The sequence below is a fragment of the Denticeps clupeoides genome, chromosome 14 (assembly GCF_900700375.1).
Source record: "Denticeps clupeoides chromosome 14, fDenClu1.1, whole genome shotgun sequence".
Classification (NCBI taxonomy): Eukaryota; Metazoa; Chordata; class Actinopteri; order Clupeiformes; family Denticipitidae; genus Denticeps; species Denticeps clupeoides.
Genome location: NC_041720.1, coordinates 14,446,531 through 14,466,626, shown reverse-complemented (window position 1 = coordinate 14,466,626; position 20,096 = coordinate 14,446,531). Strand labels below are relative to the sequence as shown.

Sequence of the window (20,096 nt, the reverse complement as noted above, 5' to 3'; positions counted from 1 at the left end):
GGTCCAGCTCACCCCAAACCATCTGGATTGGGTTCAGGTCCGGTGACTGTGGAGGTCAGGTCTCCACTTTTAGTTAAGTCCATAACTCCACATGTGTTCATTCATAGTTATGATACCTTCAGTGAGAATCTACCAATGTAAATGGTCATGAAAAGAAAGAAAACACATTGAATGAGAAGGTGTGTCCAAACTTTGGGCCTGTACTGTATGCATATATGCAATAAATGCAATATATAATTCTAAAGTATGTGATTGTTGGCTGGTGGGCCAACTTAGGTGAGTCCCTGCCTTGCGCTCCGTAACATGAGATAGGATACTGTGGTGGACTGAATGGTCATTGAATGAGTGTGTGAGTACGAGTGAATATAATAAATCTAATATGAAGCACAATGCTGACAGACAAGCCTTTTTCGGTCTGAAAGAGTACTTTAATGTTTATCAATATATAACTATTCACAGCTCACCAATATATATACAGCCAGAGAGAGTGATATCTAAATTATAGAGTATAGTGTTAATGGATGAAGACAATTAATTTTGTTAATGTTTTAACTTGGAGGGTTAACAATATTTTTTAATGATCACAATTCATATCATGTACAGACCAGAAATCTGACCCTAAATGTCAGTACATCAGTCATTTCACATAACATTTGAAATGTAAGCATTCAGGAAAAGACATCAAGTGGAGGTTCTTGACAAACGGCTCACATATGACAGGCTCTCAAAACAGTACCGAAGGACATTTTTGAACTGAGCATTTCACATATTACTTTATTTATATTCAAACACATTGCAAGGCTGTGTACATGAAAAACAATCCAGAGTACAGTTCTACTGTAGCATATCAATTAATTCTCACCATGCATGAAGAACGAAAGGCTTTTCCTGGAGGATAAAGACTGCACCACTTCTTGTTTTGGCCACCAGGCATGCAAGTCGAGGACATGCCGCTTGCTTTTTGTTCCCTATTTGAATGAGCCACCTCTGCAATGCCCCAAGATATTTTTTAACCAATTAGTGCCACACTCTACCCATGTGAAAGCCTGCAGTTTTACCAGGTTTTCTCCATTTTGTCCCTAAGAGAATCATCTCCTCCATTCCTTACGTGGCCAGAACAACAAATTATTTTCAAGATGTCATCATTTTTCAGCATTTGGGTGTCTGTTGATGCAGAAGCAGAGTAATAAAAGTAAATGAAGCAGATAAAGAGCAGTTAAAATCTTCCACCCCTCTGGCCACATTTGTGCTACTTTATCCAAAAATACACCACAGAACGAGATAAGTGGGCATTTACCATTAACCTGGCTTTTATATTAAAAAAAGAATATATAATGAATATTACAAAAAATACATTACTTTTTATTGGAAAAATATTCATTTTACCTTAAAGATAAAATGTATTCACTAAATGCTTTGCATTTTGGCTGCATGGAAAACCAGATTGTTCTAAATTACTTGCCACAAGAACATCTTACAGTTTGTTCATTCACATGAAGATCACCACAATTAAGGCCTCCTAAATCATTTCTCGCTGAGCATCTGTATTTCACAGATGGAAAAATATGGCCATCAGACACCCTGGTACTCTTGTCTGCTCTCTTTATCTACTGCATAAATATATTGCAAGACTATATGACACACTATTGGCAAGAAGTAAAGGTTGTGAGTGAGTAAGTAAGCCCTGAGAGTAAGTAATGCTACAGCCTTGGGGTTCTTGCTGGAGGATGGGCAACACACAAACAGGGTTGGATACCTTCCATCTTAAGGTAGTTATATGCATGGCAACCTTTTGGGCACAATGAAACTAGGTTGGGAACTGAGCAGTGGACAACAAGAAAGAACAGCCTTGTTGGTTATCTTTAAAAACCCATGTAAATGCATGAATAATATAGTAATTGCCAAAGAAAGGGTTCATATGCCTTAGCATCCTATTGTAAGTCGCTTTGGATAAAAGCGTCTGCTAAATAAAGTAAAAGCATCAACACACTCACTGACCAAAAGCACAACATCAATTAGGGAATGTTTGCACTTGAAATGTATTCATCCATAGACTGTTAAAACAAGGTTGCTGTTGCTTCATTGCCTTCTGATCAGTATTGTGTAACCCCGCCTTCTAGTATCATAGTGTTTTAAAATAAGAATTTCTCAGAAAATTTTAATGTATGTTTATGGGACAGTGGTGGCCTAGCTGTTAAGGAAGCAGTTTGAAAAAGTTCAAATGCCGAGCCGTCTCCTCTCCTTGAACAAAGCACTGTCTCAACACACTGCCCCCCGGGCGCCTTTCATGGCTGCCCACTTCTCACTAAGGGTGATGGGTTAAATACAGAGGACACGTTTTGTTTTGTTCACCATAGTGTATCACTATGACAAAAACAATAATTTTCACAAAAAAAGTGACATATTATTTTGTGTAGGCTATTTTGTCATTGAAGTGCTGTGCTGTTGGGACCTAGGCAGGGTGTTAAATGTGTGTTGAATAGCAAGCTGTTAATTGCAATTATGTCTAGTCAAACTCCCAAAGCTCTTAACCATGGTACCATATAGGATTATGCAACAATAATAGCATCTTCTGTTTTGATGGGCCTGATGGCTTTGGGTCCATCCTGTCTTCTCCTCGCCGTGGCTATGCAAATTATCGGACCTTCCTAAAACAATAGCCAAAAACAAATTTCAGCAAATGTATTAAAATCTTAATCAAAATTGTAATTTCATTAAACACATCCTAAAATCATGATTTATATGACTACTTTTATGTTACCACATTTTTCATTGATATGTTTAATTAAGCTAGGCAATTAACATGGGCTTTCCATTCAGCTGACTTGCCAATTGACCTGTACTGAATACTACTAATATATATAGTATACTAATATACTATATACGTCATCACCTGATGGCTTGTTTGCATGCTCAAAATTATACCATATATGGTAGTGAATATCGATAAACCTTTTGTAAATGAGACAATTTAATAAGTTACACTTTTTACTATGTATTTCTGTCACCTGGTATATGTAAATGTTTTGATTATCAATACAAGCACAAGTCATTTGTAATGTATTCTATTACTCTACAGAGTTCACTGACCAAATCAAAGGTTGCTGAAGATGGGACAAGCAAGAGTTAGTGATATTATATTAAACTTGATTGGAGGTACCCATCCCAAAAAAATTACCTTTTGCATCATTAAAGTGTGGTGCTGTAAGCCTCAGGGCAGTCATAGGGAAAGGTGTGACAGAATGGCAAACTCCAGTCCCTGTGGACAGTGTAGGGGCAGATAGCACTCAAGTGACGGTCAACATAGCTAGAAATGGTGGGGATTTCCTCCCTGCGCCTTTCTTCTCTGTCAGCTGGGGAAGTGGACGGCTCGCCTGCTTGGTGGCTGCTGGTCCTGGATTCGATGGCGGCAGGCTGGGGCGACCGGCAGTACATTTGCTCCTCCTGCCTGGTTACAAAGTCCCTCAGCACTTGCTTGAAGACACATACCAATTCCCATGGCAGGAAGTTATTGCAGGCGAGTATCTCACGAAACCTGGGGGATCAGCAGACAAAAGAGAAGAAAAAAAAAACATTCTGACTGAACCTTAGGCACCGTTTTGGGCCCAGTTAAGAGTGAAACTACAGAACAATGAATGCACAAAGAAAATCTAGCATGATTATATCTTGAAGGGATGATGATGTAATATTTATATAGTCTTTGCACTGAAATGTTCTCCTGAAAGATATAGGACCCGCTGTTTAAGCAGACATTCGGGTAGCCTTATTGTAGGGTAACCAGTCATTGTTACTTTGGTTACACTTTTTTTTTAAATATCTTGTTAATATTTTCTATATTTGTTGTTAAGGGAAATTGGAGGTAAGATAAAATGCTTTGGTTAAGTGCAGGTTTTCCCCAGTGCAGATGTTTCAAGCTGATAACTGTCCCTGAAGCCAAATTCTCTTGCATGCATTCTAACAACTAGACCATGCAACAACGGTCAAGACCTACTGGATTATCAAAGCACATTAGCATGAATTCTGCCTGAATAAAATATGTCAGCTTCTATTATAAGAACACAGGGAAACAAAGCTCAACTTCATGAATATGAAATTATGTGAATCCTTGACGGAGAAGCTTTTGTTACTTTGCATGAATATCCAGGTGATTTCTTAAAGCTCATCCGTTAGTTCATATTTATTTTGGATTGTTTTATTCTATAATTGGATCAAGTGTGTGCTATAGTACCTACAGAAATCTATAATTGGTTAAGCTTAACATTTTGTCAATAGTGGAATTTGGTAAACTGTCTATAATATATGTCCTGCAAGGCCATTTATATTTCTACAGTGAACATATAATATATGTAATCACAAATCAATGCCTTCTGATTATTCAATAGCCATGATAAAGGTTAAAAGTTATTATAAGGGTGAGAAGGAGTGGGAACACAATATGCACAGGGAATCAAAATGGTACGTAGATAAGACCATGCAGTCCAATTGTCCAATAGCGGCCCCTAGATGCCGAGACCTGCTAGGGCCAGGACATGGCGAATAAATGTAAATTAATCTTAATAAATCTATTTGAAATTGATTTATTTAAATACAAAATGAAATTTAAAAGCCATCTCATATTCCAGCCACATGAATAGAAGGAGCTGGTGAAGGCTAACCTGTAGAGCACAGCATCCGTGTGTGAGGGTGGCACACGGGCACACAGGCGCTCCAACTGACGGCGCTCAGAGCTGGGCATGAGTGGGCGTAGGCCGGGGTGACCTTGTTGCCTGTATCCCACAGTGCCACAGGAAAGGTGGAACTTCAGCTCCTCCTCTCGGGCCAGATACTCCCGCTGCTCCAGTTGCCAGAGGAGTTCTCGGAGAAGGACACGGTTTGGGATTCCAGGGGCTGGGCATGACCCTGCAACATGGCCACCCTCTGCACGAGGCCACTTCATCCAACTAGACAGGGGGACCTGAGGGCTGAGGAGCAGTGAAATATTGATAAAGTAAAGATACAACATTTAAGTAAATGTATTTAAATATATATATATATATATATATATACACACACACACACACACACACACACACACACACATTTAAGCTACTGTCATGATTGGTAGCTCCATTTTCCGGTGAATCAAGTTCGAACTAAACTGCTAAACTGTGCCGAAGCCTTACTCTGCCCTGGTAAATGAATCTCAGGAGAGAAGATTTCAGAATATCACAGGCATCTGGTGAGGGCATTAAACAAATTCTGAGGATTTGCAGCATCATCCCTTAGGGTCATATGTCAGCTGGACAGCTACAGGCACAGGAGGCACAGTAGAGTCCAAACAGCACTCATATTACACACTCCAAATACACACTCATCACTTTGTTAAAACACACATTGGGCGTTGGCACATATATGCATAACCCCAGTAACACATGTGTCTGTTTTAGGTTTTTACATTCATATAGATAAGACCTGCTGTATATGTATTCTTTTAGCAATTATATTTTTTCTTGGCAGAAACCAGGATTGTAAATGTAAAAAATGAAATAAAGAGATCTGACAAAATGAAGTAATATATATATATATATATATGTGTGTGTGTGTGTGTGTGTATATATATATATATATATATATATTATTTAATTTTTTTTTCACTTCCATATACTTACCTAATTATTATGGAAAAAAGAAAAGTAGTGCTGAAATCATATTTCATATTTAAATAAATTAACTAAACTACTTACACATTAGTAAATCCAACGACAACTAAACTGATCTGAACAAAAAAATAGAACATAGACTAGAATTACTGCACCCGCTAAATATCCCCACTTTTCCATTCACTGTAACACATGTAAATGCACAAATTTATACACACACTTATTTACAAAAAACACAGGCACACAAAGGCCTGCACCACCCATACCCAGCTCATACATTCAAACACATACAAACACACACACACACACACACACACACACAACCTGTCAGGCTACATTTCTCACTGTGGGGTAGAAGGGCACTTCACTGTTGATACCAATGACAGCTAGGAGCGCGGCCCACAGGATGTGACAGCTCTTAACGCTGAAATGTTCAGACTCCCGGAGCCGCGCCGTGTTGAATGCAGCGCATCCCTCGGTAAAGCCCAGCACTGTTCAACACTGAATGAATTAAAGTTGAAGTTTAAACTGGATCTGAGGTTATCCAACGGAGGGTTTTCCTCTGTCTTACATTTTTAGGGAAAAAAAAAAGAAGAAGAATCTTCCAGCCAGCTGCGCTGACAAAAGCTCAGAGGCAAGCGTGAGGCGGTCCCACTAACCCAAGCTGACTCAAATACCAAGTCATTTTTCTGCACCGGGGCAACACTCAGCCGCAGTCTTCATCTTGCCGTGGCTCGACGAGTGGAACCACAATCACGAAGATTTGACATAAAAAGGCCATAAGAAAATTTTGCAGACAATGAAAATTGCAAGGTAGAAATCAACATAGAGAAACAAATATGCCGTAAAATGGACGCAGGAATGTGACGGGTTTTTATGAAGGGAGAGAAGCTTTAGTAAGAGGGAAAGAGATGAATATAGTTACAGCATCTAAGGGACAAAGAGTGATGGAAATGTTGGATGGGTGTTGCTGGGAAGAGCCCTCACCTCTGGTTCCTGCAGGTCTGCTGACCACGGCGTTGTGGATCCATGTCTCACCCAGAGTAAGACATTCGCCCCCCAACAGAAAGAGAGAATGCACAGCAGAAGGAGGGACGCAGGAGCAGTTGGAGGACAAAAAGCAAGAACGAAAAAGTGAGAAGAGAGAGAGGAGGCTGATGTGCCAGAAATGAAATATTTAGAGAGGGCTGGAGGGGTAAAGGAATATGAGAGTGAGAAAGAGAGAAAGACAGCGATGAACGAGAGAGCTGGCGACAGTAAAGTTGAGAAAAGAAGAGGCTCCTTCTACATGCGCTGCTCAGAGCCGTCTGACTCTCCGCTCTGATAACTCCGTGTCTGATCCACACACACACACACACACACACACACACACATACTTTGCTCTGGACGTGCACTCTCAGTAATAAACATGCTTATATGTGAAAATTGCTTTTGTGGGGATCTATATGGGTACTAATAGTATTATGTTAATGTATGCTACATAGTGTGTATGTAGTGTGCTTTAATTGTGTAATCATACTTAAGTGTGTTTACAACATTGCAGGCTTTCCTGTTTTTATAAGAACATTTAGCATTTTGAGATGGGCTTTTATACATATCTGAATGCACACGTACAGAACACCCTCCACACACACACACTGGCACGTAGACACACATACACATACTGACTATGCTTCAATGTACACTTTACTGGCATAAAGGCCGCCTAATTCCTGATCCAGAAACACACAAACAGAGATAACCGTGTCCAGTTTATTAGGCAGAGATGGCAGCAGTGAATGACTTGGACTTATCTCACCGCATTACAGTACTGCTGCTTTTCCAGCATGGCCCCTCTGTCACATAAGTCTTCAGATGTCACTCGGTGATACATTTGCATCTCACATCATTTTTGACACCCAAGGGCCCGCCATCTGCCTTTTTAACACTACTGACTTGACAATTGTCCTAATCCCAAGTTTGATTAGAGCTAAACTGGGCCGGGAGGCTAGCGTCTCGCTCATCTACAGTAACAAATTACTGGTAAAGCAGTTATCAGAAGCACCTACCGACGACAAGAGGTGTGAAAGAATGAAAGCAATGCAAACAGTGCAATAGCTACTGAGCACAAGGTCACCCTGCACTCTGAGGAATGATAACTAATGATAGAGGAGTGAGGGAGTGAGAAGAAGGAGAGAGGGAGGGAAAGTGACATGTGCCAGCAGCGCTAAGGGCAAGAAAAGGAAGCCAGACCACCACAAGTCAAAATAGAGATGTCTGGAAGAAATAAAAAAAGGCCCATCTCGTAGTCGCTACATGACATAGCATTTTCAGTGCCTGTGTGTGTGTGTATGTATGTATGTGTGCATTTCAAAAGGATAATGTAAAGACAGATTTGTTTTTCATTATTTATAATTTTAACAGAGCAAAAAAATACAGTAAGCAGCAGAAGTTAATTCAGGTGACTCCTATGCAAATGTGCGATGGGATGTAATATGCATTTGTCTGGATATTCATTATACTGTTAGAGCAAGTGGTCCAACGCAAGTAAATGACTGCAACTGTGCACAGAGAATGGTGATGTGTGTTAAGCTATAATTGTATTTCTACAATTGTAAAGATAGTGGCTGAGTTTCATCATTATTGAATTGTACTGTACCTGCACAGTAGTGTGATGGTTGGGTTTGATTTGGTAACTTTTTTTTGGTTTGGTCCAGACCTTGTCCCAAGATGACTGTGTCTGCTACGTACAATGTGTTGCATCGGTGGCCCTGGGCTAGCCAGGTGCCACCCATTCACATGTGTGCTGGGTCCTGATCACTCTCAGGTGCTACCTGTCAGGTTAAGGTTGATTAGGATCCTTTAAATGTTAGTCAATCCCACACCCCCATGTTTTGCATTAATCCTGTTAAGGCAGGTTTGCACCCACTTGCAGCCAGGGGCATGTGTAGACTTTTTTTTACACACAGAGTATACAAAGGAATAAGACAGAATGTGTGTGTGTGTGTGTGTGTGTGTGTGTGTGGGCGAGGTTGGGGTGATCTAAAACAGCCATCCTGGGTGTTGAGGGCATGTTCACGACATAGGACATTTACATTAGTATTATTACTATTACTACTAGTTATTTGGCTTTGCTAAGCAGATAATTCATGTGGGCTTCTTTTTTCATATTAAGACACATTAATAGCAGTTTCGAGAACAGTGGAATGTTACATATATTTTTTCTCTTCCACCATGATCATGATGGTCGTGATACCAAAATGTTAAACCAAACATTTGACAGTCTGTTGTCCTATAGGGTTCCCCCCTTTTTTTAATCATTAAAACATCAAGCCCTTTCAACTCTAACACGCAGGTACACATATTAAACCACTGGAATATATTTTGAACTATGTACAACCTTTGTAGAAGCAGGTTTAATACAGAACATACTGACTACATACATCAGCACAATCAGACAAAGTACTAGTGTCCTGACGAGGACTAGACACGATTGGACTACTTAAACAACAACTGGTGCATACAGATTTGGGTAAGGGCAGACTAACATTGACACCAAAAAAACTCCGGACCAGCACACGGATCCAGAGCACCCCAAAGTCACAACTGTGACAGTATCTTAAAATTTTACTCTGTTATAGTAAAATTATATAACAGTTCGAAGGGGTTGTTTCAATTTTGGGGGCTAAAAACACATACACAGTGGGCTTCTTTTTTCATATTAAGACACATTGATAGCAGTTTCGAGAACAGTGGAATGTTACACCTTTTTTCTCTTCCTCCCGTTGTGGTGCCCCCTGGGTGGATGGCGCCCTTAGCATTGCCTATATTGAAATCATCCAGGATGAGGAAGCAGGGTGACCTGAAGACATACTGGCCATAAATATTCAAAGAATCAGATCTAGTAGGTCTTACGCATTTCAGTCAGTTTGGCATTTAACTCGAGCATTTGGGGTCCATATGGAGGCTTTTGGGAAACTGGTTCACTTGGGGCTTTAATCCCTGGAGCTACAGCTGCTACTACTTCTGTTAGAGACACAACTACATCTCTCAGGCCACAAACCTTCATATTTCTCTGTGGGCAAAAAAATGTGGGGTTTCTTCAAAGCGTTATGATAGGTCATAATTTCACTGTGCCAGATAGTTAATAATCAATATGAAGATGTGTATCTGTAGCTGTTTTTGCTTGTAGCATTAGTGAAAGTGAAGTGACTGTCATTGTGAAACACTGCATCACAGCACATGGTGAGACAACGAAATGTGTCCTCTGCTTTTAAACCATCACCCATGGTGAGCAGTGGGCTGCCGTGACAGGCGCCCGGGGAACAGTGTGTGGGGACGGTGCCACCACTGCCCCTGTAAAACTGGATTTATTAAATACAATTGTGTGGTTTAGATTTCATTTGATTTTGCTTGTTTATAGCAGATATTTCACACTGAACTGGAACTAATATATTTATAAGTACGCTAATAAACATGTTGATGTGCTAAATGAATGCAATGCCTCAATTTAAGTAGTTAAATAAAGAAATGCACAAACGCATATGAATCGTCCAAGCCTAGGAAACCTCTGTACAGCACACACTGGTCATGGGGGATGACTATTCTGCATGACAGAGCCTTTAAATGGTGACAGAAATCGCTTTTCAAGTTGGCCTACATTGCTGCCTTTTTGTAGAATACACGCTTAGTTGGACACTGTCTCTCTAAAGCCTGTGTGCACATGCAATGACTTCCCAGTATGCAAGCAAATCATTTCAACTGATAATATAAATCATGGCTCCTAAACATCAACATTGACTGTACTTGAGTTACACAGTTTCAACACTACTCATCTAGTTCTGATGAAGGACTAAAGGGAAAATATATTTTGTCCGTAATTCCCTTCTGATCTCAAGTTGTTATGAAAGATCAGAAGATTTTTGACAGCCCGGAGGACCGAGGTTGCAGTGTCATTGTCATTACTTACTTGCTGGCATTTGTTGGCATGCCATTGCATGTGTTTTGTTAGTGCATCTCTTTGTGATTCAGATTTCCATGACTCACAGGGATTCTGGGATGCTGGTGCTGTCATTTGGTGTCACATCTTTAGAGGACCCAACATCGAACCTCCACAGCCCATAGTAGGCTAAGATTGACCTTATGAGTCCTTGACCATGAAAGGATGCTTGGAGTCAATCAGACCTTAAAGTTTATCTTAAGTCTGTGATGGTCTGGTCTGGAAGGGGTTACTCCAGGTCCGGGATCCAGACCGGAGTTTCATGTTCGTCCTGTGTAATGTTTCCTGATCGTGTTCTCCTTGTCTGATCGTATAATGCTGCTCTGTTCGTATCTGTTCACCGTCGGGTCATTGTTATATGTTACTGGATGTCTCCCCTGTCCTGTTCATCATGGATTAAACCCGTTTCATGACGTTGTGTGAATGCATCCTTCTTACGTCATGTCCAGTCATCATTCCAGATTACCTGTCGCGCCATGCCTAATGGCAATGACAAAGTCAGGGTCTCCATAAAGGAAGTCTTAATCATACTAGCTAATGAGGTTATAGAACCAAAGCTTTTGAGAGAGTGAAATACCTTATGATCTCCAACCATGACATTGCTCTAGATTGCAAATGCCAGACAGATGGTCACTACAAGTTCAAGTTCAAGGGAGCTTTATTGTCATTTCAGCTATATACATAATAGACAGTATATAATGAAACAAAACACTGTTTCTCCGGAACCTGTTGCTACAGGTAACATTTAAACAAAGTTACATACCGACATAAAGTGCACGTGTGCAGCACAGACAAACTGGGCTACATGAAGTGCTGTGTAAATGAAGTGCTGTGTAAATGTGCAAATACTACAGCAACAGAAATGTAATAGAACGTTCTGAACATATGAGGTAGAAACAAGAAACTCACACCTACAGTGTAGAAAAAAAGTGTAACCGTGAGGAACAACAGAAAACAGAGCTCAACGTTAATGCACAAAGGGTAATGAGACACAGACGATCGAACATAACGCACAGTCCACAGTCTCTTATTCCTGGCGGCCTCCAGCGACCATGGTCTGCCAAGGTTGGTACGTCACACCAAAGGCATGAATAGCACCAGCGTTATGCACAGGATTTTTGGTATTTATTTTTTTCACTGTACTTTTTGGGGGGTTTGGTAGTAGATGGGGTGTGTATGACAAATTCTCTTCCATACTTCAAATACAAAACAAAAGAAATGTCAGTACTGTGCATAATCTAGGCATCAATGAAACTAGTCTTCCCAGCATTAACAGATATTATAATTATTTAAAAGTGTGCCACAAGAACTGGGGGCTGGTTTCCTCCAACTCTGTAAATAAAGGTCTAGTCTAAGGATTGCTGTATTGCTGCTTTGAGAACAATATGATAACAGTCCTTTATTATATCACGGTTTAATGAAAATAACGACATTCTGCAAAAAATGCCTCAGCTAAATTACTATTTCTTTTGTTTTCACCGGTTTGTATCAGTGCTTAAGGCTTTTGAACAGCACTGTAAATCAGGTTTTAGCATAACAGAACATTGCCTACCAGACATGTAATCCACTCAAATATAATATCTCCATAATCCAATGGACCAGTATTAGAATTCTGCACACTAGTTTATAGCACATAAATATAGTTATCATGACAATCTCAGAAATCTCGTTGCCATTTCACCAGTTCATAATATCAAAACAAGAACAGCTACGAAATCTCCTAAAACAGGTTGTGTAGCAGGGCAACCAGTGGGTGACGAGGGACTGAAACTAGAACTGGCGTGACATCCTTAGGAGGATCCAAGTTGCCTTTGTCTCGTGCGGGCTTCATAGACAGAGAGAGGGGTGGAGGCGAATGGGTGTAGTCATCAGCAGGTCATCAGACAGAGTGTTCTGGGCCGGAGATGTCACAGACAGTGCCTAATTACGGCTGTCAGTCTGTAGCAGGGATGCATGATGTCATTGCCGCGGGCAGGACGGCTGTGCTGGGATGGTGATGTGTTGAGACAGGCAGCAGTAATTCATCCGGCCCACAGGGGGCAGCATATTTTCATGGCCTCCATTAGCGGAAAACCCTTACGGCATTACAAGTCTGGAGCAACTGGATATTTACGGCTGAGTTCATATAATACTGATTGGACAGTGGGTTATTACTCTTAAACTAAAAATAGAGAAGAGACAAAGAAATTAGGGGCTCATGCTACAGTTACAACCTATGACCGCATCATTTAAACTTGTATTTAAAGTGAAGTGATTGTCACATGTGATACACAGCAGCACAGCACAGGGTGCACACAGTGAAATTTGTCCTCTGCATTTAACCCATCACCCTGAGTGAGCAGTGGGCAGCCATGACAGGCGCCCGGGGAGCAGTGCGTGGGGACGGTGCTTTGCTCAGTGGCACCTCAGTGGCACCTTGGCGGATCGGGATTCGAACCGGCAACCTTCTGATTACGGGGCCGCTTCCTTAACCGCTAGGCCACCACTGCCATATAATATGCCACTGGGTGCAACAATCACATAACGCCCTAACAGTGTTGGGAAGATTACTTTTAAAATGTATTCCATTACAGATTACAGAATCCCAAAATGTAGTTTGTGAGTAATGTATCCTGAATACTTTGGATAACTTAATATATTGTCATGCTTTTTACAACTACATGAATGTAGCAATTAGAGATGTGGAGTCTTTTGATGCTGAGAGCAGCTTGGTTGCTGGCAAACAGAGTTTGCATTGCATGATGAGATTCGCCCATCCCTTTCTTCTTTAAATGTGAAGTGGTGTCGGAATTTCCAAGTAAGAAATGCATTCCTGCCCGGCCACTGCTGGCTCTGTTGTGCTGGCTCCGCTTACATTAGAGCTGCTTATTGTGTGTTTGTGTTTCCGGTGTACTGCCGATTTATGCCGCTTTGTTGGTGCTACCCTATAGGGTTCCATTTAAATTTGTGCATTTCCGATAACGGTACAAATCACTTTTCATGGCACCAATACTCAGTCTATATGCACTGTAAGAGTATAAAGATCATGGTGTAATAGTGAATTAAATCATTTTTATTTATAATTTCAGGGGTAGCATGGATTTTTGGGCACTGAAACAGAGCGCAAACTTGATGGACTGTGCATTAGAGCAGCTCCGCTAGGTAGCACAACTCGATAGGCAGCATGTTTCGACAGAAAAGGTGTTATGCGTGGTGCACGCAGCGTGGAATTACCAACATTTGAGAGGAGATAGAGAGGGGATAGCCTAACATATAAAACAGGAAAAACCCGCCGTGTAATCCATTTATTTCAACAAAGTAAGTGTATTCTGATTATCACTCATTTAAACGGTAACTGTAACGAAATACAGTTACTCATATTTTGTATTCTAAATACATAACGCCGTTACATGTATTCCGTTACTCCCCAACACTGCGCCCTAACTGCCCATAACACAGCAGCTTTTCACGGCACAACACCAGCATGTGTTGTGTTTTTACAACACATGCATGTTTTATTACCTTTTCATTTTCAGCGTATCATGAACATGATCATGATGGTCGTGATACCAAAATGTTAAACCAAACATTTGACAGGCTGTTGTCCTATAGGGTTCCCCCATTTTTTTAATCAATAAAATATCAACAACTGGCGCATACAGATTTGGGTAAGGGCAGACTAACATTGACACCAAAAAAACTCCGGACCAGCACACGGATCCAGAGCACCCCAAAGTTACAACTGTGACAGTATCTTAATATTTTACTCTGTTATAGCGCACCTGTGCTTTAACAGTTCGACGGGGTTGTCTCAATTTTGGGGTCTAAAAACACCTACACAGAAAAAAATCAAACATTTGGGGCATTCTGCTCACAACAAGTCAGAAAACAAAACACAAAAACACTAGTGAAATGGACACAGAGCCTTAGGACACTGGACGTCTCGCGTAAAATGGGCTCTACTTTTAAAGTCCAGTGGAGGGAGGCAGGTACAGCCAACAGCTGCAGGTTCCGCACGAAACCGTTCCACAAGGACAGCGGCTTGCCTACAGGCGCGGCGTGAACACTAATGACTTCCGAACGCTGAGCCTGAATGGAGCAGGCAGCAGAGGGGAAAGAAGAAGGCGTCATTTTCGGGGTGAAACTGATTGACAAGTGGTCTGCAGTGAATTATTTTCAGCACCTGCGTGATCTGTTAGATTATAGCGATGCAAAGGCACGAGCATGTCTGTCTTGTAACGGGTGCCCAGTAGGCAAGGAGTGCACACCTCAAGGCAGAGAGCAACCAAGAGAGTGCCGAAGTCCAGCGGCGGTGCACTCAGAGCGAAAGAAAGAATGGAAAAACACTTTTTTGTTCTTTTTATTCCACTTGGGCAAACTACACTTAGGTCAGCCTCACATTAGAGCTTTGAGGCTTGTCATTTCTGATGACCTACATAAAGTGGAACTTTGCCTTGGTTGTCTAGCCTTGCATGTTCGTGTCGGTGCTGCATTGTGTGACCCTCTTGAGAAAAATGGCTGGATGATGAGGGTGTAATGTAATGCATCTTCATGCCTGCCCCCTACTCTGAAATCCCCTCGGAACGGGAGAGTCGTTGACCCCGACGACAGACCCTGTCCAGAGAGCTGTAGAGCGTGAAACCTGATTTAACAGAACAAGTACACATCTGCCCTCTACAGGAAATATGAGTATAGGCCAAATGAATTGATTGCATTTTTAAACGGAGATTTGGTATTGAATGTGTGATTTTGGCGTATTTGTGTTTTTCACTTCAAATGTGTGCCAAGGTGCCACTTGATGAAGGCACCGTCCCCACACACTGCTCCCCGGGCGCCTGTCACGGTCGCCCACTGCTCACCAGGGGTGATCTTTAAATACAGAGAAGACATTTTGTTGTGTGCTGTGCTGCAGTGTAACACAATGAGAATCATTTCACTTATTAAATTTATGCACTACCAATCAATAACATACCAACTCATTGATGAGTCTTGTATTTTCTAACATTATACAACAAAACTGAAGACACAGGACTATGAAATAACACACATGAGGTTGTGTAATTCCAAATGTGCGAGTGTAATAAATGTAAAGCAGGGCTCTCGAGTTTTGAAGTTTGCTTGGAGTGAGATTTTTTTGGGGGTGTGTGCGGAGGAATGTCTCATTGGGGGGACTTTAACCCTTTAAACCCTATAATTGTAAAGAGATCGCATGGACTTGTTTTGCTGTTTTGGCAGTAAAGGTGTGGTAAACCTGCTGTGAGTATGTACTTTGTCCCAACTTCTTTCAACATGTGATAAGACGTTTTGGGTGTAATAACACACAAAATAAGGCATAATACATAAGGCACTCAGAATGCACACACAAAAATTATTTAAAATGTTCAATATGAACTATAAAAAATGTATATAAATATGAACTATGATGGAACTTTGAGAAGCAGCAGAGGGCAACATTGCACCGCTGACACATCCAAGTAATACTTCTCTTGCACACAGTGCACTCTTATTTCTTTATTCTTGTTCATTTTCACATCCGGAGAATATTTCACCAGGAGATTTTGCATCTGTGACAGGAGGTTGAACACCGGGAGTTCTTTTCTTTAGGTGGAGGGACGACATCTTCATCTCGTTTGTAGTTAAAGCACGAAAAGATACAGAATTGATATATACCGCAGCGAATGGTAAAAGCAAATATCAATCGAAAACCCGATAAACGCCCCATCACCACCTAATACAACTATTCTGCAAAGCTCCGTCTCCCTCACACACTTTCTCTTCCGGGAACCGTGACGCCGTGCGAAGGACTACCGTAATGACGCTAATACTACTTGAAATTTCGGATACTCAGATTTTAATTGCGCAAACGGTTCATGAGTTACGGCAATTTACGCGTTCCTCTGTTGAATTTCTGTGCGGTAAAGATAATCATTTTTAAGCGTGAGAAATGCCATGTGTGGCGTGTGGACTTGTTGAAATGCGTGTGTCTCATGCTCAATGCCTGGTGTAAAGTAATATATTACTCTTCTGAGAAACTGGCCCACACTGCTCATTAATTGAAGTGCAAGGCCCAGGTTATTTATGTTATGCAGATTCTAATAATATGAATTATTAATTAATTAATATGAGTTGTCAGTATATCCACAAGTTTTATTCTATTCTATGTTGGCTTTTAAAAATGTTTCATATTTTTAAACATCGAACACACAAACCTTTTTTTTAATGCAGTGACCAGATTCCACCGTTGGGTGGAGACACAACCTTGACATTTCTGCAATAAGGCAACCTGCAAATCCTTAACTCCCGTGGAAACCTGTCGTCATGGGAATTCATTAATGCCTCATCATCTCTTAATTTGTAATCAGTTTTTGTTGCCTGGCATCCAAGGCTTAAAACTTAAAACTGAAACATCTTTGTCTCTGTGCACTGAATGAGACTGGATGAGTTGTCACTGGCACTGGTCCTGGCAAGTCTGTGCCCGCATCCTTGCCACCTGCTCCTGGCATGGAAGCCTGCTGGGTTTGGAGCCCAGTTCAGGTACATGCCTGAGGGGGCTGGGGCGCAATGTCAGGCCTTTGGAAGTGATGCTTTAATGAACAATGGTTTAACAGTCGACAGGTTTCATTGACCGGATATTTCAGCCCAGCTTTGCAGACAAAAGATTAAAAAAATATATGTATGATGCAAATTGTATTGCAGCTATTGGGATATTGTTGTGACTATATTAGATTTTAAGGTGACAGAAGTAGAGATGCCAGAATACCATGAGAAACTCAGCGGCAAAGGTGTGGTGTCATTTCTATGTCAATGTGCAGCCATCTATAAGGGTGATTTTATAAAATGAATTCTTAATTCTGGATGATTTTTTATATATATTTATTAATGTGAATCCTTGGGACACCTCAGACCTTACATTAGCAAACAAGCCCCAGGCTTAGTGATGCACGCTGTATCAGTTTGAAAATGTTGCCCATTATCTCAGTACCAACAATAGTCATATTTGGTACATATGTTCATGATAGCTAGATAGGTAGATATGTTCATGACTAAAACATGGTGGTCTGGTTTGGATGAGGGCATTTTTGAGGGTGACACTCGGACCCTGCTTGGTATTTATTTTTCTCTTGCTAGAAAATGTACCTTGTTATTATGGTCGACTGCAAATGTGGCATTTACGGATATGTGATTGAGTCAATTATCTGTCCTTCTACCATTGAAGAAGTTGACTTATGATCTTATCTAGATATCACACAGTTTCTTTAGGAGATGTTATCCTGTTATCCCGGGGCAGTGGTGGCCTATCGGTTAAGGAAGCGGCCCCGTAATCAGAAGGTTGCCGGTTCGAATCCCGAGCCGCAAAGGTGCCACTGAGGTGCCACTGAGCAAAGCACCGTCCCCACACACTGCTCCCCGGGCGCTTGTCATGGCTGCCCACTGCTCACTCAGGGTGATGGGTTAAATGCAGAGGACAAATTTCACTGTGTGCACCGTGTGCTGTGTATCACATGTGACAATCACTTCACTTTGTTGTTGTTGTTGTTTGTAAATACTTGAAGGTTTTTTTTGGTTTGTTTTTTTCTTTAAGGTGAAGTGAAAGTGAAGTGATTGTCATTGTGATACACTGCAGCACAGCACACGGTGACGAAATGTGTCCTCTGCTTTTAACCATCACCCTTGGCGAGCAGTGGGCAGCCATGACAGGTGCCCGGGGAGCAGTGTGTGGGGACGGAGCTTTGCTAAGTGGCACCTTGGTGGATCGGGATTCGAACTGGCAACCTTCTGATTTAGGGAACCCCACTGTTAGCACAGCAAAGGTTTACATATGCATATACATGTTTTTTTTCCCCTTCAGTTATGTTCTATTTTCAGTTTTGTAATCAGAAGGTCCCCACACACGGCTCCCCGGGCACCTGCCATGGCTGCCCACTGCTCACTCAGGGTGATGGGTTAAATGCTGAGGACAAATTTCACTGTGTGCACCATGTGCTGTGCTGCTGTGTATCACATGTGACAATCACTTCACGTTCAAAAATGAGCTAACTGTGAAATTATCTGGATGCGAACCGGCAATCATCTGATTACGGGGCCGCTTCCTTAACCACTAGGCCACCACTGCCCCACAGGTCTTTTTTCTTTGGTGTGTGTTGCTATATTTCCAAAACTACAATAACAAATAATAAATTAAAAATAATAAAACGTGCTGAGGGTGAAAGGCACTCTGACCTCACTTTCGGCATCAATCAGAAATATCAGAAATGGCACAAATAGGGTGATTTACAATTTCACTTCAGCACAGCCACAGGTCAGTCCGTCGTGGTCCTCTGTGTGTCATTAATGCATTTAATATGATGTGGAGGTTTATTATGCCTGTTCACATGGGTTCTCCTCAGGGTTGCAGTCCCATGACATGCAGCTCAGCAGAGCTGAAGGCTACAACCGATAATGGGTTAAAAAAAGGCAAGAAAGGCTGTGTACATTTAAGAACATTTATTTTAGCATTCATTAATGGGTACATCTTAAGTGCAAATAGTTAAGAGTCCATGGCTAAAATTAAAAACTACACAGAACAAACAGTACAAAGTCGGACACGTTCAACAAGCCGCCAGTCGCTCACTAGAGCCCCCCTCCCGTCTCTATTTTCTTTTTTTTTTTTCTTTTTTTCTCCATTTTCCCTTATGGCGTATGATGACGGTGCTTAAAAACAAGAGTCTGTGTAATCCCTTAAGAGTTAATACAAAGTAACAGACGCTACGAGTTAACCATACCTAATTCCAAAAAACGCTGCTAAATACTCGTCGCATGTTGGTGCCAGACATCACAAAGGAAGAATCCGCAAAAGAGGTTCGGGAGATTTAACGGTTATTTTTTTATGCAGTTTATACGTTTACAGGTATACAGAGAGAAGTCCCACCTGTCGCCACGGCGACGCAAAAAAAAAAAGCTGTTTGTTTATTCATGTGTGTACTTGCTTATGTATTTATTGGAAGAGACTATCACAGGAGAGCACTAAAGCTGGAGAGATCAACACACACTACAGATATAGGGCTTCAGCACAGCTGAGAAAAGGAGCAGGAAAGTACAAAAAAATGAAAAAAATTAAATAAAAGAAGAGAAAGATTGTGTCCGCGCTCCAGACTCTTGACTCCATGCACTTAATAAGCGACACAAAAACACCTAGTTTTGTTTTTTTTTAAGGTTATTATGCTTTTCATTTTTTTCTGACTAGATCGTAGTGCTTGACATGAGCAGCAGAGGGCGCTGTTTTAACTCTATCGATACGGTGACAGCAGGGGTGGGGACTTCTCCTTAAACTGTGTGGCTTCAGCTCTAAACACCACAGTGTGCACAAAATAAGACTATGTTCCAGTGATGTGTGTGTGTGTGTGTGTTTGTGTGTGTGTCTGTGTGTATACACATGTATGTTTGTGTGTGTGGGGACCCTCCGGCCATCATCCAGCTCTCCTTGGGATGGGGGTAGTTAGGGGGGAATATGGACCTTCTTG

The 20,096-nt window shown here is 41.4% G+C and overlaps 1 protein-coding gene across 1 annotated transcript; it reads right to left on the bottom strand.

Moving 5' to 3' along the window:
- Positions 1 to 553: 553 nt before the first annotated feature.
- rd3l (RD3 like) lies at positions 554 to 6,956 on the bottom strand. The gene is made up of 4 exons (XM_028953102.1): positions 6,627 to 6,956; positions 4,656 to 4,961; positions 3,179 to 3,535; positions 554 to 2,648 (listed from the first exon to the last, which is right to left on the bottom strand). The coding sequence occupies exons 1-3, from the start codon at positions 6,668 to 6,670 to the stop codon at positions 3,190 to 3,192; spliced, it is 696 nt and encodes a 231-aa protein (XP_028808935.1). The 5' UTR covers positions 6,671 to 6,956; the 3' UTR covers positions 554 to 2,648; positions 3,179 to 3,189.
- Positions 6,957 to 20,096: the final 13,140 nt, after the last annotated feature.